The 25,031-nt window shown below is 39.8% G+C and overlaps 2 protein-coding genes across 21 annotated transcripts in view; one reads left to right on the top strand and one right to left on the bottom strand.

The window, feature by feature from the left end:
- Positions 1 to 16,066, bottom strand: part of cep170aa (centrosomal protein 170Aa) — a 62,488-nt gene extending 46,422 nt beyond the window's left edge. For 5 of the 19 annotated variants that reach the window (XM_026938511.3, XM_026938529.3, XM_053232566.1 and 2 more), the window contains exon 1: positions 7,147 to 7,371. The gene's annotated coding sequence lies outside the window, so the exon portion shown is untranslated. Of the gene's footprint in view, positions 1 to 7,146; positions 7,374 to 15,929 lie in introns of those variants that run through there. The other 14 variants (XM_026938555.3, XM_053232565.1, XM_026938565.3 and 11 more) reach the window with 6 other exon arrangements.
- Positions 7,523 to 25,031, top strand: part of sdccag8 (SHH signaling and ciliogenesis regulator sdccag8) — a 53,056-nt gene continuing 35,547 nt past the window's right edge. Inside the window, exons 1-13 of one of the 2 annotated variants that reach the window (XM_053232570.1) lie at positions 7,523 to 7,902; positions 9,363 to 9,500; positions 9,590 to 9,672; positions 11,100 to 11,213; positions 11,357 to 11,482; positions 11,654 to 11,758; positions 12,812 to 12,876; positions 12,986 to 13,177; positions 16,001 to 16,139; positions 17,219 to 17,371; positions 18,397 to 18,531; positions 18,957 to 19,073; positions 19,396 to 19,538. In XM_053232570.1, coding sequence (XP_053088545.1) covers positions 7,830 to 7,902; positions 9,363 to 9,500; positions 9,590 to 9,672; positions 11,100 to 11,213; positions 11,357 to 11,482; positions 11,654 to 11,758; positions 12,812 to 12,876; positions 12,986 to 13,177; positions 16,001 to 16,139; positions 17,219 to 17,371; positions 18,397 to 18,531; positions 18,957 to 19,073; positions 19,396 to 19,538 — 1,583 coding nt within the window. In that variant the 5' untranslated portion in view covers positions 7,523 to 7,829. The remainder of the gene's footprint in view (positions 7,903 to 9,362; positions 9,501 to 9,589; positions 9,673 to 11,099; positions 11,214 to 11,356; positions 11,483 to 11,653; positions 11,759 to 12,811; positions 12,877 to 12,985; positions 13,178 to 16,000; positions 16,140 to 17,218; positions 17,372 to 18,396; positions 18,532 to 18,956; positions 19,074 to 19,395; positions 19,539 to 25,031) is intronic. The other variant, XM_026942264.3, reaches the window with a different exon arrangement.

Genomic DNA, 25,031 nt, shown 5'->3' with positions numbered 1-25,031 from the left:
AACCAACAGATGTGACTTAACACAAAGTTATCTTTTATCTCCTTAAATAAAATAACTACACAGACACTTGTAACCTGAAGCTGACACCAGGACTTCTTAGAAGATTTGTCAGAAGCTGAAACTTGACTATTCCGGCAAGTGTGAGGACACACACACACACACACACACACACACACACACACACACACACAGCGGTGCTGTGAGCTTAAAGGTTTTTAACTACAGGCCAAGTAGCAGAATCACTAAATACAGTTTTTAACGAGCTAGCTAACAGTTATTCTAGGTGCAACAGCAACTCACTGGGTTTTCAGCTGAACTAAATAACTTGCTATAATATGAGCTAATGTGAATATTTTAAGTGAAAATAACTTTTAGTAATATCTAGCTAATTACTGCAAAAATAAATAACAAATAACTTAATGAAGGTATTTCAAATGTGCAAAGACAGTCTTGACATTGCTCTCTTCTTGACATTGACCTCTTCTAACTGAAATGAAATGTCATGAAATGTCAGTAAGATGTCATAATATGTTGAAAAACTATAATTGGCTGTATGGTTATCATACTGTCACATCTGTGTCTGGGATGGATTATGAGACAATGGGCCCCTGGACATGGACGCACAAAAGCACCCCCAGACCCCCCTAACCCCCCCAATGCCGATTGTGCCTCTGGGCTGTGCCTGGTAGGCCCATTCGATAATCCGTTCTTCACAACATGTCACGAATTCCCCTTGGTTTATGTTTGGTCATGCGCCTTTGTTTTGGTTCTTGATTTCAGTTCATTAGTCTGGTTATTTATGCTCAGTTGTTTCTGTTCATATTTGCGAAGTGTCCTCAAATGTCATCATGCCTTTTCAAGCCTTGTTTTCAGTCTCAGTATTACTGGTGTTAACCGTTGCTCGTGTATCCATTGTTGATATGGATCATCCCTGTTTAACAACTGCCTGTGCTTTGTCCCATGCTACAGACAGTGTTACACTGTGAGTCTCACACCAGCATTACAAGTGTGAGGAGTCCAAGCTTGTGTTCTCTACCCGCTGCCTGTCTTGACCTTGTGTCTTCACCTCACCCTGCTTCATGTTTACTGATTTAGCCTTGTCTAGTTTATGCCTGTTTGCTGATCACCTGACTATTCACATTTCTCAGTATTTGTCCAGCCCTTTGTTTTACTTACTACATTGGTTTTTATTAACACTAGAAAATCTGCACTGGGGTCCATCTGTCTGCTTCACATTGTGAAGTTTTTAGATTGGTCCATCCCTGTTCCAAACATAAATACTGTTCAGAAGAGAAAAGGCAATTTCTTTATTTTTATGCCAGTTTTTTGTGCTTACAGTCTGTTGGGGGGAAATTGGGTGTCACCAGTTAACAATGGCTGACCTGTTCAAGGATTTCTGTCTTTGTCTGTACACAAAGGTTTGGAGAATTCATTTTAACAGCACATACCTCAGAACAAGATACAGATCTGTTTAGCAGAAGAATCTTCAACATATCATGATCAATGTTACCTTAATAAAGAATGTAACTATAATTGACCTACAAATCTACAGACCCTTTATTCCACATCCTTGGTACTTTTCCTACACAAAGCTGTTACAAAAACACAAGCAATATCAGAGATTCTCAAATCGAGATGATCTACTACAGTAGAATAAGCTGAGAAAACAAATTTGGAGCTGATGTAGAAATACCACATGGCCCTGAGAACAGCACAGCACATTTACTGGCCTGCCAAGTCTCCTACAAAAGATGTACAATAGCACCATTTCTGCATCCTTTAAAACAATGTATTTAACTAGAAATTAAATAATAAAATTCACTGTTTTAAAATAATGTCACATTTTAGTAAGACCCATTTTCAGACTGAACTGACCAGTTAAATATTGTTTCATGATCAGTAAACTACCCGCAAAAGTACCAAAGTATCCTTTCCATGGCTGATACTTTGGCGCTGTGCCGAGGTATATAGTTCTGCATATACTGTTCTGTGTGTTTATTGTCCTGCACATGTTTCACACTGTTGTATATTTGCACTTTATGTAGTCTTGTGTACTGTACTACTGTACTGAATATGTTGCACCATGCTACTGTAGAAACGACGTTTCGTTCCAACGTGTTCAAGCTCTATAGAGGAATGGCGATAAAACCCAAGTGACTTGCCTTGATACTGACGAATGCCCAAGTATACACTATAAGATGTCTCTGTATGCTGTAGCATTACAATTTTCCTTCACTGGAACTAAGGGGCCCAAACCTGTTCCAGCATGACAATGCCCCTGTGCACAAAGTGAGCTCTATGAAGACATGGTTTGCCAAGGTTGGAGTGGAAGAACTCTAGTGGCCTGAACAGAGCCCTGACCTCAACCCCACTGAACACCTTTGAGATGAACTGGAATGCCAACTGCATCCCAGACCTCCTCACCCTACATCAGTGCCTGACCTCATTAATGCTCTTGTGGCTGAATGAACACAAATCCCCACAGCCACGCTCCAACATCTAGTGGAAAGCCTTCCCAGAAGAGTGGAGGATATTATAACAGCAAAGTCAGGGCCAAATTTGGAATGAGATGTTCAAAAAGCACATATGGGTGTGATGGTCAGGTATCCTCATACTTTCGTATTGGTGGTGACATGAACATGGCAAGAGGTTGGGGAGGGAGAGAGACAAGAGACCTGTAGGTAGCAAAAACCACAATAGAGTTGACATTGAACTTTTTGGTATCTATGCTGTAGTTTACCATTCAGTTGTATACAGGTAGATTTGTTTTTCTCTGGGTACTTCATTTTTTCATGTGAAAATCTCCTTTAAATATGGTGCACAGGAGATGCATAACAAATGTACAAAATTAGTGCAACACATGACCAAATCCAACAGCACACCAATTCACAATGTAAAGTATTTTCTCACAATGGAAACGTTTCCACATGCCTACTGGAGAAGGTTGCAATCCCTTTTCTATCACTGTAAAGACTGATTGCTTTATCTGTCTGAACATTTATATTTATTTTTGTGTTGTGGTAGTCAACCAGTCGGTTGGTCCAGACTTCCACTCTTGTTGCTACGTACTTTCCCTATTAGCTTCACTGTAATTACTGTATACAGTGCTTCTATATTGCATTCCTTTCTAATTTAGTACAACAAATTATATTCTTGACAACAACTTGAGTGAAAAGTAGAATCTTTGAAGCATGAATTTCAGAGTTGCTTAGTATTTGGTGTGTCCCCTTTTTGCTTTAATGACAGTGTGCACTCGAGCTGGCATGGACTCCACAAGTTTGCCCAAAACCTTATGATCCATTTTAGATCAAATCCATTGGCGTTTCATCTGAACACAAGCTTCAATAGAAGAGATTAGGCATGAGGAAAATCTGACCTTTTGTACAAAGCAGTTAACATGGTCAATATCACAAATTTGGTAGAAATAGTGCCAAATTTTGAATATTAAATATTCAAGATATTGAACATTTACGTTCTTTGGTTTAAATATTTCCAATTTTAAATGCAAAAAAAAAAAAATCCCAGATTTTCAGGGTGGTCTCAGACTTTTGGATCCACTGTAATTCCTAGTAGTTAGTGAAGAATATAATTTTAGATGAAAAAAAAAACCCTGTAATAATAAGCTGGACATCCCATTTTACAGCAGGAAATGCTCAGAGGCACATCTCATCGCGCTACAGAGGAAGTGATGCTGCTCCATAATTATGAATCACATAGGGCTCAGTGGTCAGAGAGGATACGTGCTGCTTTATAAAAAGCCGAGGGCTGAGCGCGCTGTCATTAAAATGGAAAAACTGCTGCTCTGGATGCAGGATCGCTTTTTCTAAACCAATGTTATTACATTCACACTCTGATTGGATCTGTTATATAGTAGTAAACATTATCAATGTGGAAACTTTGTGTGTCATTAGACTTACTTTAAAGCTTTTCAGTGATTCGGTTTAGTGATAAAATAAGTAGCTGTATTCTATAAAAGCAAAGCCCTCTTTTTATATCCTGTTTTGTAAAACAGAGTGTGGTGGAATAATCCACTGCAAATACACCAGAGAAAACATTCAGGCTAATAGTTGCAACACCCAGACCAGATGGGATGGGACAGAAATTGGACGCACCCATGGTCTATTATTTTTGCACTATTCAGGCCGTGTCACTTTTTCACAGCTGGTCTATTCTTCAAGGTTCAACCAACAAAACAGTATCTTATTTGATAATCATATTGGAGATAATTCGATAAAGTTGATTTGATTTTATCCCGAAATAGCAAACAAGGTGGCCCATTGTTCAACAGCACTTGTCTTTGTATTGTATGATAATAAAATCACAAATGACTTTGATATAGATATAAAATAGTGTTAGATTTTGAGATTTAAAGAGTTTCTATTGTCTTTCTAGCCATATACAATTATACAGTAGAATGAATTAGCCTTGGTGTGACATTACAGTGATCAAAGAGATCAGTGCACACAATCGACGTACAGTAGTTACCCCAATTTGACATATTTACCCAAACTTACTCTAATTGTGCTAACATGCTAAATGCTAACAGGCGAAGTGGCTGCCGTCTGTAAAGATAAGACAACGACCAGCTTTTTCTGTGTGTTCTTGTCTGTCTTGAATGCTTTGTGTTAAATGCAGTCAGATTTGCAGGTAGGAATTTCAGGCGCCTGAAAATTTCACGCATCAGCCCCTTGCGTCGCCTAATTTTTCCTGTCACAGCATTAAAACATGCAAAGGATTTTTATAACACTACTCTTTATACGGCCCCCTTACGAAACCTGTGAATGCGGTGTTAAGTTTTAAGTATTAAGTATTAAATAATGCATTTGATACTAGTAGCGCTTCATTTTAACTGGATGTATTTGCAGTGTTTTAAAAGACACGGACTGTGTTTAATGAAGCTCTTCACAGGACACACACCCACGGCTGTCTGATTAACATCACACTGCCTTTCAACCAACAAACCACTGCCAGATTTATACAGATATTGTTCACTTTCCACTTAGCTCTGCTCTCGTGAGCTGATAAAGACAGTCAGACGTGTGGCAAAACGTCTTCAAAAGCCCTATTTAAGTGGAATTCGTTTCACATGCTGACATCCATGATTAAATACCATTATGAAACTCATCCATGAATTGACATGGGATGATTTAGTGTCCAATAAATCTTACTTATTTATTCATAGAACTGTACATTTCATTACAGTCACATTATGCATCTATGATTACAACAGCCCACTTAATTAGCTTGAGTGAAAAAAATAAGCAAAATAAAACCCATACCAACAATTTTTTTCCATCGTATCACAGTTGCCTGAGGTATTTAAACACGGTATTAATGCGCAAAAGCTAAATATTATGTCTAGCAGCAGTCAGAAATGTCAGAAATCACAAGACAAGACAAGTAATCATACAATCATAAAGACTGATAAAAAAATATTGAATTTAAACCAGCTTCCATTGCCAAACTGATACCATCAGAATAGGGCAAAACTTCAAAACCTGCATTTGTTAGCTCACTGATTCGATTTTTTCACTTATAAAATCTCTCATAAGACCTCACATATTTGTATACACCTTTATAAACACATTTCGAATGAAAAAAAAAAAAAGAACAAGCAAGAAAATACATGAAAACTATACCACAATGCTGTTCCCAAATCTGATTGGCCAGAAGGTGTTGATTAACCTTTTTCTGACAACAGTCCTGACTGTAATTCAAATGACAGGTTTATATTAATGCACTCGTTTTAACATGTTATGGTTTCTATATTAACCGCTCACTCATGGGGAATTGTATGTCAGACACTCTACATAGTCTAATAATAAAAGACTAATAAAAAAGAGAGAAAATAAGAGAGGTTGGTGAGGGAACGATTGTTTATAGCTGCTATAACATACATGATACAGGACATGTCATTGTATACAAGTATTAATGTGAATGGTTAAAAAGTATGACACGTTCAGTAACAAATTTAAAATTCTAATTGTTGTAATAAAAAAAAGCTGTTGTATAAGAGGAATAAAATACTCCAGCATGAAAAATAATCAGTTTCAGTTAGTAATGTATAACACCACCCCATGGTTGCTTATTTTCCTAGAACAGCACACCACGTTCCATGCAGTTCTCCTGGAATTCCCTGTTATCAAATACAACATTCAGCCTTGTGGAAGTGAAACAATATCCAGAAGGGAAAAAAAGTCATGGATTGTTTGCTTTGTTATCAGTTCAGAGCACAGCGGTGACTGTAACTAACATGTAATAACGCTTCATGACATGTGAATGTAGAGATAATGAGCAGTGATGAGCAGTGTGCATGTGTTAGGTGTCACTGCTTCACAGTGGAAACCACTGAAACCAGTGAATCAAAACAAAGAGATGTCACAGCATGCTCAGACATTACTGTAAAGCCATCAGAGAGAAGGATAGAAATATTACATGTATATAATAAAACAGCAGCAGCAGTAGTAGTAGTAGTATTACTGAAGAATAAAGGACAGTGTGTGTTAGGAACAGGAGCTAGGCTAGATGAGGGATGCCTTAATGTCCCTGACTTGCTAACGCTTATCATGCATGTCCTTCTCCAACAGAAATAACTGACCAAGCATAGGTTTAGGCCTGCGTCTGTGGAGATCTTTACAGAAACGTGGGCATTTTTTAAAAATAAACAAAATGGCCAATGCAACAAATCATGACTCATGATGGTAGAAAGCTACTGATGTCTTTAAAAACACACACACACACACACACACACACACACACAAGGCTAGCCGAGTGCACGCACACACACACACACACACAGATATACAGACGCAGAGATACACACACACAGACAGGCACACACGCACGCGCGCGCGCGCCCTGGGATGCTACTTGCAATAGACGCCGGTGGAAACGTGTTTTTACGACCATCAGTTCTGTCGAGAAACCCAATTTCAGCTTTCAGCCTTGCCAGACAGTGCGATCGCTCTCGGGGAAAGATCATATAACGGCTCTGGGTCAGTCAGGCTCTAAACAGCCAGAAGCAAAATGTAGATGCCAACAATAAGCTAGGCTCGCTTTCTGCAAATATCTCCCAGCTACTAATGCATCGCTGAATATTATTCCAAAAAAATCCTATTACATTGAATCATATTAGTTATAACTTACCCCTTTTTCTATTCTGCACAGATTTGTGTGTGTGTGTGTGTATAGCAGCTAGACGGTTTTTCAGTGCCCTGCCCAATGCGTGGCTCCTGCGTCTCTGGTTGCTCAGGAATAACGTTATTCCTAACAAACAGCGGCGACACACAGCGGGCTGAGAGAGCAGAGGAGAGGAGAGGAGAGGAAATGAGAGGAGAGGAGGAGGAGGGCATCATCCACACAACGCCAGCGTCTGCACTGCCAGCGCAACCAGGGGGCGGGGCTTACCACCTCCCGGAAGTACACACATACACACTAGGCAACGTCCTATTCTGAATTACTACTGTAATTAATTACTATTAATCAATAGTACTTTTAATATTAATTAATAATACTTTTAATATCAATAATATTGTATAGTATAGTGATTTAATCTATTAGAATGTTTTTTAATTTACATTTATCTCCGTCGCTTTAAATTTCCGCCATGTTGTAGTTTTTTACTCTGGCAACCCTGTTTAGTGAAAACGAGGACGCAGTCTGTAAAGGACTACATATCCCAGTGACCCCCACGACGTTTACGGAAGTAAAGCTCTTCAGTTCGACCGTTACACCGGCTGTACGCTTTATCAACATATCAGCTGTATTAGAAAACAGAAACAGCTACAGGGAAAGAAACCGGTTGCCTTTTGCATGGCCTCTTGATATAAATGCTAAAAATGAAACCTTCACTGGAGTCCGACGAAGAGGAAGAGATAGGAACATATCAGAAGAAATTAAGAGGTGAGGAATGATTTGTTAGCGAGCCAGAATCACTGCAGCATCTCTGTGTCAGTGTTAGATTCTTTTATTCACATAGTTTTTCTTCATGTGACTTGCAGATTAACAAACCAGGCTTAGTGGACTCAACCCAAAACTAGTCAAATGTCCAGCTAGTTTATTACTCATGCAGACCTAGGTTAGTTAGCTAGTTCTTTACTCATGCAGACCCAGGTTAGTTAGCTAGTTCTTTACTCATGCAGACCCAGGTTAGTTAGCTAGTTATTTACTCATGCAGACCTAGGTTAGTTAGCTAGTTCATTACTCATGCAGACCTAGGTTAGTTAGCTAGTTCTTTACTCATGCAGACCTAGGTTAGTTAGCTAGTTCTTTACTCAGTCAGACCCAGGTTAGTTAGCTAGTTCTTTACTCATGCAGACCTAGGTTAGTTAGCTAGTTCTTTACTCAGTCAGACCCAGGTTAGTTAGCTAGTTCTTTACTCATGCAGACCTAGGTTAGTTAGCTAGTTCTTTACTCATGCAGACCTAGGTTAGTTAGCTAGTTCTTTACTCATGCAGACCCAGGTTAGTTAGCTAGTTCTTCACTCATGCAGACCTAGGTTAGTTAGCTAGTTCTTCACTCATGCAGACCTAGGTTAGTTAGCTAGTTCATTACTCATGCAGACCCAGGTTAGTTAGCTAGTTCATTACTCATGCAGACCTAGGTTAGTTAGCTAGTTTATTACTCAGACAGACCCAGGTTAGTTAGCTAGTTCATTACTCAGTCAGAGCCAGGTTAGTTAGCTAGTTCTTTACTCATGCAGACTCAGGTTAGTGGTCGTTTTCCACTGAGAATATTTCATATGCCATTGAAGTGGGTAATTTTGCATATGTAATTATCAGTAGTGGTGGGTGATATGGCAAAAAAATATCATATCACAATACTTACAATACAGGTGTAAGTACAACACTGTAGTTAACACCACAGCATATCATTCTGCTGAGGTTGTGCTTATATATCTGCAAACAAGGGCCAATATAAGCTTAATTTTTTCTCCAGCATTAATAAAATGTAAAATATTCAATGAATAAAAGGAGGAAATATTGGTAAGAAATGTCCAGTCAGTTATTTTCACTGAGAGTCACAAAGGAGTTATAAAAAATCACTGACACAACAAAATACAGACATGTACTTTGGAAAATGTGTCATGACGTTTTTATATAACAGTATCTATATCATACTGTCATATTGTCCAGCCTTAATAAACAGAAACTAAAGACAAATACAAAGCCACAAGATTGCTAAAACTTATGAGAATAAAGGAGCCAATATGTTTTTTTTTAATACGAGTGCAACAAGGTGGATGAGGTAAGTGAATGAGGTATTAATTTGATTGTAACTAGGTTCACCATAGTTCCAATTGCACACATCAGTTTAGTCTGTTTAGTCATTTTTTTTCCAATTTTATTATAAAATTGTTTTAGAGAGGGCCAACCGCAGTATTCAGCAGCTAAGCAACATGCTGGTGAACCAGAGCTCTGATGCGGAGGCGCTGGAGCAGTCGAGCAGTCAGCACAGTCCTCCAGAGAGCTCCAGAGAACAAAGACAGCAGAGCGAAGCAGGTACAAATCTGTACAATTTACACTTCTGTCCATTTGGACCTAAGAAGAGGAAGGAGATTGTGCTTATTATTTGTGTGTTTTTGTTTCAGTCAGTCAGCTCCGTTCATTGCTTCAAAAACAACCTCAAGAAGTCAACTCTCCTTCCCCTTCGAAAAGGAAACCTGTTCCAAAGGTAAGGTGTACGAGTGTTAACAAACACGAGATCAGATCAAGGCTAGGCATAAGATTAAACCCAAAGGGTGGATGTGAGAATCCATATGGTGTTGTCTAAAACAACAGGGATGTAGCAGAACAGTAGGATAATACACTATTACACCTCACTTTGTACTGATTTGACTTTTAGATGTCTTACTTTTAGCAGAAAAATTCTGTACAGCTAATAATAATAATAATAATAAGTGCTTTTATTATTTGTGAACAAAGCTTTTAATGAACATTTCTGTACATTTGCATTAGCACACAAAATGTCAGAATATCTGAGTGGTGAGTGAAGCTATTGCTTGTTTTTTTTTTTTGGTTGGTTTTTTTTTGTAAAGTCTAGAGACTTGAGCAGGTTTGTGACACAAAAGGCATGAGTCCTATTGTTTCTAGATGTGCCATTGCTTTTTGCTAGTGTTAAACGATTTCTGTAGACATATTACGAGTGTATCATCACGGATGTTGCTTTGTGTACAGGGGCATTGTCATGCTGGAACATGTTTGGACTCCTTAGTATCAGTGATCGTTTTTTCCCTAGTCTTGGTTGGTGATGTACAGAGTGACGTTTCTGAATTTCAGCGCCGTTTTGAATCTTTTGGATCTGGTATATCTGAGGTCTTATCAACCTGTATGAAACCTGCATACATATATTATTGACTCTGACTGATGTAGCACAGTAAATCATAGTGTCTTCTGATTGACAGGAGGTACTTATTCTGGTGATGATAAAGTCTATCTGCAGTGTACACACATACACTAAATGGCCAAAAAGTTTGTGGACACCTGACCATCACACCCGTATGTCCTTGTTGAACATCCTATTCCAGATTTAGCTCTCCTCTGCTGGTATAATAACTTCCATTCTTCTGGGAAGGCTCTCCACTAGATGTTGGAGTGTGGCTGTGGGGATTTGTGTTCATTCAGCCACAAGAGCATTAGTGAGATCAGGCACTGATGTAGGGTGAGGAGGTCTGGGGTGCAGTCAGAGTTCCAGTTCATCCCAAAGGTGTTCAGTGGGGTTGAGGTCAGGACTCTGTGCAGATCACTCGAGTTCTTCCACTCCACACTTAAGACACCATGTCTTCATGGATGTCGCTTTGTGCATAGGGGAATTGTCATGCTGGAACATGTTTGGACCCCTTAGTTCCAGTGAAGGGAGAGTGTAATGTTACAGCATACAAAGACATTCTATACAATTGTGTGCTTAAAACTTTGCGGCAGCAGTTGGGGGAAGACCCACATATGGGTGTGATGGTCAGGTGTCCACATACTGTTGGCCACATAGTGTATTTAAAGACCTTAATGTAGGGCTCAAGGCATTGTTATCTTGCAAGATTTGTAATCATTTCAATGAGTTGCTTATTAGTAATTAGTAATACTTTGACCCCTTCTGTCTGGCAGAGACAAGCAGATGAAGATGATGGAAGTTTACCTCCAGTCCAGGACCTGGTTCCCATCATTCACAACCAGTCTGAGTACATCCAGCACCTTGAGGCTGAGGTCAAGTTCTGCAAGGTCAGTCCTCTTACCCACTATGGGATTGATTTTGTTGGTCTTGTTAAACTGCCTATGTAAATATTGTTATATGTACTGTAGAGAAATAAAATTTCCATGTGAAATCAATATGTATATTTATAATGTTTTTTTCCCCTCTAAAGGAAGAACTACTTGCGATGAAGCAGCGAGTCAGAGTAGTTGTTGTGGAGAATGAAAAACTACATGAGGAGCTCAAGGCAAAGATGGTGGAAGACACTCTGAAGGAATACAGTCTCCTGGATGGCACGGTATTTTAGTTTTGGAAATTGTTTTGGATTCCTGACCAGGATAAAGCGGTTACTGAAAATGAATGAACAAATGAATGGAATATAATGGAGTACACAGGTAACAGAATATGTAGTAACAGAATATGCAGATGTTTGTTTACAGTTTCTAGTTCTCCATGTGATCATTTTCAGGTAAATGCTGAAACTTCAGTAGATAAAATTACCTCAACACCCGCAGCAAAACCAAGACGGGATTTCATTCAAAAAACAGACGACAAGAAGTGGGAAAAAGAGCTGGTATGTGGATGATGCTTAAGTTAAATTATCAGGGTGATTTTTATCATTTTTCATCATCAGGGATCATTTTTATCATTTTTTTTATTCTATCATTCGTATGCTCTGTCTCACAGTTATATTGATATTAAACCTACCATGTTTTTAGGAAACTCAGAACAACTAAAGAGTTTGTATTGCTCTGTGTGTACAGTTGAGTCAAAAGTTTACATCCCCCTTTCAGAATCTGCAAAATGTTAATTATTTTACCAAAATAAGAGGAATCATACAAAATGCATGTTATTGTTTATTTAGTGCTGACCTGAATAAGATATTTCACATAAAAGATGTTTACATATAGTCCACAAGAGAAAATAATAGTTGAATTTTATAAAAATGACCCCGTTCAAAAGTTTACATCCACTTGATTCTTAATACTTGTTTGTCCTGAACAGTTAAACTGCCTGCTGTTCTTCAGAAAAATCCTTCAGGTCCCACAAATTCTTTGGTTTTCCAGCATTTTTGTGTATTTGAAACCTTTCCAACAATGACTGTATGATTTTGAGATCCATCTTTTCACACTGAGGACAACTGAGGGACTCATATGCAACTATTACAGAAGGTTCAAACGCACACTGATGCTCCAGAAGGGAAAAACCATGCATTAAGAGACGGGGGGTGAAAACTTCTGAACAGAATGGAGATGTGTACATTTTTCTTATTTTGCCTAAATATCATATTTTTTCATTTAGTACTGCCCTTCATGCTTCCCAGAAGACAAAATAAGTTAAATTTACCCTGATCTTCAAATTCAAAAAGTTTTAAGTATTAAGAATCAAAGGGACGTAAACTTTTGAACAGGGTCATTTTTATAAATTCAACTATTATTTTCTCTTGTGGACTATATGTAAACATCTTTTATGTGAAATATCTTATTCAGGTCAGCACTAAATAAATAATAACATGCATTTTGTATGATCCCTCTTATTTTGGTAAAAAATAATTAACATTTTGCAGATTCTGAAAGGGGGATGTAAACTTTTGACCTCAACTGTATGTTAACTCTTACTGTTTCAGGAGCAGTTAAAATGTTTGTACCAAGCACAGACTGAGACGCTAGAAGCTCAGGTAGTTTCACTGAAGTAAGTGCTTTACTGATCTTCAGTCAGTGATGATCATGTCGATCAAGTCCAAAATCCAAACTGTATGATTCCTCATCAACTATCAAGCAGCTCTGACTTGTGTGTTTAGGAAGGAATTGGTGAGTTGTCAGGCAGAATGTGAGGACCTGAAGGAGCGTCTGAGGCATAAGGAAGCAATGGCAAGTGTATCGGGGACTGGTCAGCGTGTCGGAGGTCTGTGTGTGAAATGTGCGCAGCATGAGGCTGTACTGGCTGAAACACACTCCAACATTCACATCCAGGCCATCGAGCGACTCACCAAGTGAGTGGGATGCTTTCATTGTATTAAGTATTAAACCCTCTTAAAAGTCATCAGATGTGTCTAGATTACAAATGACACTTACACAGATTGTTCCAGACACTATTTTTATTCCAAACCAATATGCTCTTGAGGTGAAGTCAAAATTCATTATGAGCATTATGGATCTTTTAAAAAAAAAAACAACTTAAAAACTGAAAAATGCTGCTAGCATAAGTATTCCACCCCTTCAGACTACTACTGGCTTTGCACACTGGTTGGCAGTGATTTTCACCCATTCTTCCTGGCAGATTTGCTCTGGGTTCTTCAGCTTGGTTGGAAGTTGTTTGCTGATTGCAGTTTTCAAACAGTGCCACAGATTCTCAGGGATTCAGACCTGGGCTTTGACTTGGTCACTGTAGAACATTCACCTTTTGGTTTTTAACCACTCCTGCCTTTCTTTAGCCTTGTGTTTGGGGCCATTGTCCTGCTGAAAGGTGAAGTTTCTCCCAAGCTTTAAATTTATTTATTTATTTATTTATTTATTTAAAGAGACTGAAGCAAGGTCTCTTGTAATATCCCTCTGTACGTTGCTCCATCTATTTTCAATTCAATTTTGACAAGAAGCCAAGGTTCTGAGGATGAAAAGCATCCCCCCCAGAGCCTGATGCTGCCACCACCATATTTCACTGTAGGGATGGTGTTAATTGAGGTATGGTCTGTGTTAGGATTGCACCACACAAGTGTCTTTGAAACTTGCCCAAATACAGCATCTCAATCTTGCTCCAATCACACCAGAAACCACATCTTCACTGGGTCCCTCTCGTGCTTTCATATGGATCTTCTTGAGCAATGGTTTCTTCCTAGCTAACCTTCCATACAGTCCTCAATTATGCAGAACTCTTGAAATGATGGTCTGGTGCACCCTCAATGCTTAGCTACTGTATTCTGAGAGACTGTTTATGAGTGACTCCTTCACAGTGACTATTGGTCTCACTGTGGTTTCTCTTTTGAGGGACAGCCTTGTCTAGCTAGTGCTTGGGTGGTGTGATGCAGCTAACACTTCATCACTATTGATCCAACAGTGCTTACTGGGATGTCCAGCCTCTTAGAAATTATTTTACACCCTATTCCTAAGTTATGAAATTCTATTACCTTATCTTTAACTTCCTTAAAATGCTCCTTAGTCTTCATTTTCACTCCTTTCCTTTAGACTGACAGTCTCTTTAATGACAACTAAGGTGTTTTTTGTTCAGAAAATGGGAACTGTTTTAATATTTCATAGGTGAAGGGCATTTGTAAGTCTGTTGTGTCCGCGTTAAGACAATTGCCGTGTCCCAATTCGCCTACTGTCCATCCTAAATAGTAACCGAGATTGGAATTAGTGTGTCCCAAATTGTAGTATGTTGAAACGAGTATCCCAGAAGTACCCGGATGGTCTGCTATTTCTGGTAGACTATCGAAGTGTGGATCCGTGGACCCTTTTTCAGCTAATATTGCCCACAACTCCTTGCACAGGGGAGGACGAGTTTTATGACGGTTTGCTTCGCCGAATTCGAGGATGCAGTTCAGAGAGGTGTAAATGAAATGTGGAAAAATAAATCCAGGGATTGGCAAATTAATTTAGATAGTATAAATTATATGAGGAATAATGAATGAAGAAAAGCTAAAATGCAGCAAGGAGTTTGTTTACGTTGACAGTGTGCGTTACTAGGCAACAATGTTTTCTTATATGATATGATAGTATGTCCCAGTACTTGCGTACTCTTTTGCTGCACACTCAGATGTATGTACATTTTCTTCACAAAAAGAGTACATACTTATAGTCCATAGTATAACTAGGCGAATTGGGACGCAGGCAAGTATCTTTCATCTGAAGGTCCCAGAACCGCAGGGTTGAATACTTATGCAAGCAGCATTTTTCAGTCTTTGATTTTCTTTGAAATACTTGCTGAGCAATAATTGAGTTTGAAAATTCCCTGTAAGAGAATGCAAAAGTATTCATTGAGTCATCTTCATTGTCTTCGTCTTCATTTTCACTCATTTCCTTTAGCCTGACAGTCTCTTTAATGACAACTGAAGTGTTTTTTGTTCAGAAAATGGGAGCCATTTTAATATTTCACAGGCGAAGGCCATTTATAAGTCTACTGCCTCTACGTTAAGACACTATCTTTCGGCTGGAGTTCTCAGAACCGAGGGGTTGAATACTTATGCAAGCATCATTTTTCAGTCTTTGATATTCTTTGAAATAATGATTATTGCTGACCAGTAATTGAGTTTGACTTTGAAAATTCACTGTAAGGCAACACGAGTTTGCAATAAGTTGTTATTCAGGCAAATCTGATCAATTCCAGGGGGTTTGAATACTTTTGCAAGCCAATATATATCAGTACAAGTTTTGTTTACATAATAATAACTGCTATAGACATGTCCTGTAGATTTAATGATTTCCAATAGGTCGAAAGTTAATAGAAAGTCCATTAACAGCAGTATGTACAGTTGTTTATCTATTGATTGTTTTTGGTTCTTTCTAATCAATTATTTATGCTCACAGCAAGGTTAAAGGGAGAGCTGATATTGATTTTCTTTATGCAGTTGATCAGTTGATCTATTGATTATGTGCCACAGTGGAGCAGTCAGTCTCTAAAAGGATGTTATAAATACAGAATTTAAACTAGGAGGCTTTGAAGTTTTCTGATTTAATGAACAAACAGATTGTGTTCATTTCATTTTAATGAGAATGACCTGCTAACACAGATGTTAGTTTGTAACCTACTTGAAAATCCTCAGGGATTAAAGGTCCTTTTTACTGAGTCTGCGTGTCTGTGTGCTGTATGTTTGCGGTAGAGAGCGAGACGAGCTGATGACGGCGCTGTGCTCTCTGAGGGCCAGTCAGAGCGAGGCGCAGCAAAGGGAGTGGGCTGCTTATCATCAGGTCAAACAGGCTGTGGAGATGGCAGAGGAGGCTAACCTGGAGAAGACCAAGGTGAGAACACACACCTTCGCTCTTGTATCTGTGTCAGCATTCAGTGGCTCCATAGGGATATCTGCATACAGTACAGTGCATCTACCGTAAAAGAATTTTTAGGAACTTTTAAACTCTAGTTTAGGAGCTCCTAAACTGAGCAGATAAATTCTAAAAACAGCCAAAAATGCTGAAATTTCAGTTTTTGGACAAAATTGATTTTTTTTTTCCTGGCAGTAATATACTTTGACTTCTCTGCATTAAGAAAATATAAATATATTTTATCAAAATGACATGGAAATGTTGCTTTCTAACCTTTCCTTGGCTGGCTGCCTCCAAAGATCACATCTGGTAAGGAGCCAGTTTAACACAGAGCTAAAAGCTGTCAGTCTACCTAAGGATGTCTAAAACCTTGCTAGCTAAACATGCTTTTCTCACACAGTGACAATCGCACATTGATCAAGTTGCTGGATAGCTACGTGCCATAGCAACACCAACAAATGATTAATCAGTTTCTAATCAGCTGTCAGAGTGATGACACATTTCCCATTGTAAACGTATAATTCTTTGGTAAAGTGTTTAACATTTAAAATATTATAAGTTGTGTCCTTTAATTATTGCCGATTAAATTAAATGTAAATGAATGAAATGAATAAATAGCAGTTGCTTTTAGCCTATCAGTGTGTTAGTGTCTCAGTGAAGTCAGAATTCTATCTTTAAATGCGATTTGCTCTCTTTTCACTTTTGGGGAACTTTAAAATGCTATAACTTTTATAACATTTGCAGTTGTGTGAAGGCCAGGAGTGAAAGAAGAAAATGGATTAAAAAAGTGTGTGTTCATAAAAATCTGCAATGCAGTTGTACGGAAATTTAGGAAATTAAGGCAAATTAATTTTATCTTTAATATGAACAACTGATCCTAAATGTGCAGCTGTGTGCAGGCACAAGCCCAGTGAATATCTAGTGCCTAACATCACAACATATTCCGGTTTCAGTTCCAATGCCTACAAGAAAGTTATCTGTAATATTTTCTGTTGTAAATGTTAAATGCTGATAATAAATTGAATTACCTCTTTCTCTTCCTGTGCATGTTTTCCCAGGCACTAGTACAGTGTGAGCACGTTTTCGCTGAGCTGGCTAGACAAAGGGAGAGACTGGAGAAGGAACTTGCTTTAGAGCAGGAGAAGATTGCACAGGCGAGGGGTGCTGCCCGCTCCGAGAGCAAGAGAGAGAAAGAGGAGCTCGCCCAGATGGTCAGTACTTTCAGCAGAATAGATTATTCTCGCAAATGCAGACCTGCTGACCCTCATAAGATTTTTTGCACAGGACCTCCAAATTTTGACATTGATGTACCACTTCGAAATATGCCAAGAGTCCACTTTATTCCACACAAATAAAAACGGTAGATAAGCCAGTCGATATATGAATATGGAATGATTGATAGTTGCACAGGTGTTCTGAACTCCCCAGTTGTAAGTGACCCCCTGGAAGGCCCGTCCCCTTCCCCGTCTTACATTACTTGTTAGTAATGCCTCGTCTCAGCTCAATTTTCCTGCTTGAAAGATGCAGAAGATTTCTGTCAAGGTTATTGGAGAATATTTTGGAATAAATTGTGAAATTTATTTTTATTAATGTGAAATAAAGTCTATTAATGTATGACTTTTGTAACAGTAGTCAACGTAACTAAAGTGAACTATATTTATTAGGGATTTCACTGAAAATTTTCCAAAAATGGTCAAAAACATCTTTTTTGGCAGGAAAAGAAAAAAAAAACATTGACCTAAAAAAGATTAAATAGGCCTAAAATAAAAGGTCAAATCTAACACTTCACAGATCATTTTAATGGAAATGATAAATAGAAAGTGATTAAAAGGCTGTTTGCTCTCCTGCACTGGCCTCTTTGGGGTTGGCAGGTCTGGAAATGTTTTATACCATATATATAAACTATCTCTAAATGGTTAAAATCATAGAAACAATTTATGTTAACATTATGATGAATGGAAACTCTGCTTTAAAAAAAGTAATATTTGCTGCCCTCTAGTGGCTAACAAATTATAGTACATAATATCACTCAAGAGATCAGATAAAAAATTCAGTTAAAAAAAATGTTGATTTCCAAGTAGCCATTGTTTTTTTGCTAATAACTGCTTATTTTATGTATGTTATATATGTCATGGGTCATCATTTACCAAAATATTTGGAGTCCTATGAAATTTAATTTTCTGCAATTTTTTTTCTACAGATTTTTCACAGCATTACTGTGTTCTGTGTGTTCCAGGTGACCTCGCTGTCATGCAGAGTGGCCGAGCTAGAGGGACTTTTGGATAGAGGAGACAGAGAGAGGAATTCCCTCAACACTCAGCTAGAGGAGGCCTTTAAGAAGCTCACCACTCAGGAGACGGACAACAGCAGGGTACAGAAAGCGCACACGGGGAATTCAATAATGCTCAGTTTTTTTTAACTACTTCACCATAAATGTTCTGGATTATGCACCATGCTGTATTTCTCATATGAAAGTAAAGGGAACACTGAAACAGTTTTAAATAAGTGATTGTATTCTGGGTTTTCTTTGGTCTTAATACGGATTGCTGTAATGGAAAAAAACAAACACCAGATGGCAATAGAGCTATGTAAATGACAGAATTTCATTTCTGCACCTATTGAGTAGGCTAGTGTAGAGCTGTGAAAGTATCCTCTTACTCATTTGATATTTGGACTTGAGGTGTAGAATTTAACCCCGGAGAACTGACAACTTTGACGGAATAAGAATGTTGCAGTTCTGACAAGTGATCCTGGATGTAACAGTGCTGTCGTAAAGCTTATGGCTCTTTGTTATAGGTGTGTGGGGAGCTGCGCTACCAGCTGAGTCAGGCCCAGCTTAAGAGAGAAGAGGCTGAGAGGGAATTACGGGACTCTCGCTCTAAACTGGGCCGGCAGCTCGAGGTAGCACAACAGGTAAGAGACTGCTTGGGTTCAGGGTTGATATTAAATATGAATGATGCATTCTGAATAGTGTGGTTTGTGCAATTATATGGGCACATTTATAATTCAGAACACAAGGTTACTGAAATAAACAAAAGTTTATTTTTATTTTATATATAACTTTTATAAGTTTATAAAGTTAAAAAAAAGAGAAAATGGCAACAAATACATGGGTGTATTAATGCCTAGTAGCTATTAATCATGCCCCCCCCCCCCTTTCTCTCTCTCTCTCTCTCTCTCTTTCTCTTTTTCTCTCTCTCTCTCTCTCTTTCTCTCTCTCTCTCTCGGGTTTCAGGAAGTGCAGAAGCTGGGTGCAGAGCTGAGTGGCAGCCAGCAGCGTTTGGAGGAGGCCCAGAGGGCAGAGGGCCGAGCTCGGACGGAGGCAGCCGGCCTGGCAGAGGGGCTGAACCGCGCCCAGCGCCAACTGCACCTCACCAGGTAACCCCCTTAATCCTATTACATGCCACAACACTGCGCCCGTCCACACGCTGTGCTCAGTGCAGTGCCAGCGGCCCGGCTGGAAGGCACCCGCACTTTATTAAAACGCCACAGAACACCGTGTGCCAGGGGAACAGGGCCGGAGAGAGCGGGCACACGCTAACCCTCTCTATAACGTCACCCCACAGTGCTGCGCTCTGTTTGTTGGTTTTAAAGGTAATTAGCAATGATCAAGATACTTTGAGTGTTGTTTCTGAATGGGGCTTAGAGTTGATCCTCAGAATTCTGCGAGGAGCCGTAAGGATTTGAGCGCAGTGTTCCAATAACGGCTATGTTTGGAAAGAGACTGTTTATTAGAGAAATACATTTTACTATTTACTCTGAAATGATCCTTAGATAAAAGGCAGTATTACTCATGTTAAAGAAGTCCAATTTTACATCATTGCTTTCGCACCACAAAATTCACAATGATTAGTGTAAGCAAAGCATCAATTTACACATTAACTAATTTACATTAACATTACGAGTGTGCCAAGCTCATGAGGGCATGTTCTATCACCAGACATTGTGTTTTTTTTTCGAACATGTGGCAGGGCGGTAAGTGTTCCTGCAATCTTGCCAGAGTGTGTTGGGAATTTTTTACTGATGAACCTCGTGATGAACCTGTGCGTCATTTTGGCTCGGGGGGATAAGGGGGATAAATCTCTAATGCAGGTATGCAAGAGTATTGAGTCTCCTTGACTCTGGCACTTACGTGGCTCTCTGGTTGCAGAAAAGACAAAGGTCATGAGTTTGGAGCAAGTACGAGTGCACATTCACCTGTTAAACTCTATACACGCAGTGCTATTGCACAGATGCACTTAGCATTTGTGTAAAAAGCGTCTGTAGGTTTCATTCCCTCACCCACTACCTTGATTGTGGCGTTGGCCAGCAGTGATGCAAGGCAGTGAGGCATTCTCAGTGGGTGTGGATAAAATTCCAGGCCCTGTTTCTCAAGAGGTAGCATGTGAGACAGCTGCACAGCTGCAGAGGAGGGACAGCATCTGTTCACCAGAGGAATGACCAAGTATTACGACACAGTCGTATATTGTTTATGAGGTATTGTAGGAAAACATGCTGTTCAGGAAACGTTATAATTTGGACCATTTGTTTACATTTGGTAAAGTCACTGTGTAATTGGGAGACTACATGATTCATGACTGAACACCTCTTATACCGCATCATAAGAGTGTAGTGATCAGTTAAACATTAAGAAATCTTCAGTAATAGTTTTCTCTTTATTCTTTTTATGCAACAATCTGGGTATGTACAGTACACATACATATACACATGCATTTCTGAACATTTTCTGAGCTATCCCATATCTGAATCTCTGACTAACAAGTTAGTAGTGCAAAACGTTTCTAATTGGCAATAACTCTTTGCATCCAATTTACTCCAATTTTAATACATAGACCCATAGTATATCATCTGGTTATTATTATTCCATACTGGACTTTGTAACACTGATATCACAGAAGGCTGAAATATGCAAATAACTCCTTTAACACATTACTAAATTGTTCCAGATGAGCATTTAGAACTGTGGAGGTTTTGATGAATCACACCATCACATAGAATTCGGTCGACATAATTCAGGCCACATTAAAGGCACACCAGTCTTTTCTTAATACATCCAAACCTTATTACCCCAATTTAATCCATTCTGTAAACCTGTATTTATAGTGAATTTATGGTATGCAATTTCTATTTCCCATTATTTTTAATCAGAAATATTACAATACAAATTATGTATAATAATGTAGTATTGTATCATAAATAAGACAGTAATGTATAATAAAATTCAATATGTTTAATAATAATAATAATAATAATAATAGTCTCTGTCATTCCTTTGAGAATGTGGATTGTTTAGGCCCTGTTTGCTTTCTTCTCCAACGATTGCAGTAAGTTTTTTCAGACTCGTTTGTAGGATGGATGTTGTGTATAATCATGAAAATGCACAATGCAAACACAATGAAATGAAAGACAAGTGCGACCATTGCACTGATGCTGCTACACTATAACCACACAGTCCAGTCATCATGACATTTCTTTCAAGCTCACTCTGGATCTTTACAGGTAGTGTGACTTAAGCTGAGTTTTCTGGTTGAAAGACAGGAAAGCAGTCTTAAAAACCAAGAATCAATATAGCAGGCAAAGCATATCCCAACTGCAGTATAATTCGAACAGCATGTTTTGTACAAAAAACATGTGCTGCCGTTTTATTGTTAAATAGATGCATAAAGTGGGAACATACACGTAATATATAATGTGTGATTAGCGTAACTGTTTATACTTAGAAACTGTGTAAAATGCTAATATATTTACCCTTATAAATTACAAATGCTGTTTGTTGGTTTACCCAGCGCAGTGTTCAGTTTGAATTATTTATCAGTGCTAAACTGAGGTTTGTTTGCCCAGTGGGTAGTCTGTGCAGGAACAGTACTGAAGCAGACGACTCTGTCCTTTAAATGCTCTTTACTTGCTCTCACACCGGCGACAAAATGGCCTGTTGAAGATCACAGAGGTTAAGCCGCTGACCAGCCTGGCTGTTGGCAGCACAGAGGTTTTTAGCTTGTTTGTGTGTGTGTGGTGGATGTGCACTGCTGGAGCAGGTTCTCTGGACCTGCCACAGTGCACAGATGCATCAGACATCTGTCCATTCTTTTTGTTTTCCTTGGGGCTAAGACTTGTCTTTCGCGGCTCTCTCTTGCTTTATACCAACTCCACACAGACGGATCAGCTGTAGCCCCTGTGAGAGAGCGGGCACGTTGGGCACCCTGCTGGGTGGCCGTGTGAACGAGGCCTCTGAAGCTGCCCTTTGATTCTCCTCTTTTCTTGTTCTCATCTCAGCCTGAGTGATCACAGCTCCCTCCAAACGGACGCAAATGAAGCAGTTGTCTTTTGTTTGTTTTTTCCCCTCCCTCTCTCTCTCTCCCTCTCTTTCACTCTCTCTCTCTCTCTCGCTGCTTTTTTTTTGGGCCCTCTCCCGGGCTCCCCAGCCCCCCGGCGCATGTTGGGTAGACAGACAGGACCGGCGGCTCCAGCATCGGATCATCAGCCAGCTGTGCGGTGTGCAGCCGAGGATCTGTCCTAATCCCCCCGCTCTGTTCTCCGCCTTCTGACGGCTTTGAGCCCAGACTTTATTCCATTTGTTTGTTTGTTTTTTGTTTGCTTATGCCTTTTTGTCCCCCCACTCCCTTCACCACCACCACCACTACTATACCCCCTTATTAGTTACACACCCCCAACTCTCACAACGTTCAGCAGACCTCACAGTGTGTAAAGGAGAAAAAACATGCAATCCAAAGAGCCGTGTACACTTGCTGCGGCTCTCACCTTCTGATTCACAACTTCATGCTCGCCTCTCTGGGTTTGCTGGAGTTCACTGTAGTTTGGATAGAGAAGTTAGTTGTCAATGAATTGTAGCATCCATTGTAGTTACCAAACAATCAAGTCTTTTGGAAACAATACTGATCCAGTGATCACTGCGTCACGGTTAAGGAGATCCTTCATATCAAACTAGCAAATATTTATGACCACTTTGTGATATAGAGTAAGCTGAAACCTGTGCATAAGAAAATGCCAAAGTGGGAAAGACTTTAATTAGTCCTGGACTCTGGGAAGCCTCCTTTTCCTGTCTGTGGCTCACTCTGACTGGAATGTTTGAAAGTGGCCATGTCATCCAGGGACGTTTAGTACATCTTTATTAACTATGCACAGAGGAGCTCAACCTTTTTCCCCCAAATCTCAAGCTCAGTGTGAACACGACCACACTAGACCCTGCTTCCTCTTGCATTACAGATTCAATCAAGTCAAAGCTTTTGTGTTTGCTTTGGACCAGAATGCAAAGAGCCATGTTTTTTTGTTTGTGCTAAAGCTTTGTAAAACATTTATTTTTAGTAAATCTCTCATTTCAAAGGTCTAATTGAAATTATGCTTGCAGCGTGAGATGACACATGGCCTTAGAAGTGAATGTGTTTGTGGTTCATCACACTTCAGAAATAGACATGATGCATGAAAGTGTTTAAAGCATTTAGATTTAATTGGGAGTGTTTGGTGTGTAGTATGTGCAGAACTGTCGCACAGAGGTCTGGAGAGGGGGCAGTACACAACTTCTTACGGCCTTTTGAGAAACTGTATTTCAGTAACTCCCATACTGATGATCATGAGGCCTCTTGCGCTTTGCTGACAGTGTCATTGACTTGTCCTCTGAAAAAGTTCTTGTTCTAAAGCCCATAAAGCATTGAAGACCCACTGCAGCGTTGGCGTTAAGCGCTTTCTCATCCCACCCCAGAATTCCATTAAACTTTACACGCCTCTCTGCCTTCCTTCAACCTCACAAGAGTGTGTGTGTGTGTGTGTGTGTGTGTGTGTGTGTGTGTGTGTGTGTGGGAGGGCAGAGCACAATCCCCCGAATAGGCGAGAATGGGAAAATGAATAAAAGAGCGAGCAGATGCAGCTCCATGCCAGAGGGAGGCTGCCACTGTGCGTGAAGTCTGCCGCTCCACCAAACTGCTGCAAGACCAAGTCGGTGGGAGGTGCGTGTACCATCCGACGGGCAACAAAAGAACGAAGCCTGTGCCCTTCGTCAAAAGTAGTAGGGAAAAAAGGAAAGGAGGCTGCCGCCAGCCGTGAGAAGCCATGTTCGCGCTTTGGGGCGAGGGCGGGCGCGGGCACTGGCAGGTAGGAGGGCGGTGCGCGAGGTGCTGGGCGGCAGCCATCTTGTTGGGGGGAGCAGATGGCAGCAGGGCTGTGAGAGGAGGGGCTGCTTAGCAGAACTAATCAGACAGTAACGGATGGGGCAGCTGGGACCGCTGCCGGCCAGGCGGGAGAGCTCCATGATGTTGACAGTGGTGTGCCCGTTGGCCTGGCATGAGACCTTGCCACGTCTTCACGCCTTGCCTACAGGGCTGCAGGCCCCTTGCTCCTCCTCCTCATGTGGCACAGAGCAGGACCACAGCTTTTGTCTTCTGTCATTCTCGACCTCTCAGAACATGACATCACATGGCCTTTTGTTTGAATGACTTAAAGTTTGTCCCAAAGTCTGGCGAGTATAGGGGTGTAGCGTTTTGTGTATCTAAAGAAATATTTGCAGTATATTCTTGTAGGTTATCTGTTATCCAGGTTATTAAATCCTAATAGAAGGAAAGTCAAGGTCAAGGTGACTGGACTTGTGGCGTAATCTTGTTTTTTAGTTGTAGAACTAATTCCCTGGTTATTTTACAGCCATCATTTATTCAAAGGCATGATGCTTACAGAGCCAACTGTACATTTAACCTGGCATGACTATAATGCTGATATTAAAACAGCAGGTAGACAAAAAAAATCTAGATATGTACTAGCCATCAGGGCTGGGCAATATGACTGTGTTATCAATATCATAATATGATATATTAGACACTGATTGATCATTAACCCCTTAAACCACCAGGTCATGTCAGCAGGACC

This window comes from Pangasianodon hypophthalmus, chromosome 3 (genome assembly GCF_027358585.1).
Source record: "Pangasianodon hypophthalmus isolate fPanHyp1 chromosome 3, fPanHyp1.pri, whole genome shotgun sequence".
NCBI classification, from domain to species: Eukaryota; Metazoa; Chordata; class Actinopteri; order Siluriformes; family Pangasiidae; genus Pangasianodon; species Pangasianodon hypophthalmus.
This window is presented reverse-complemented; position numbering and strand designations above follow the sequence as displayed.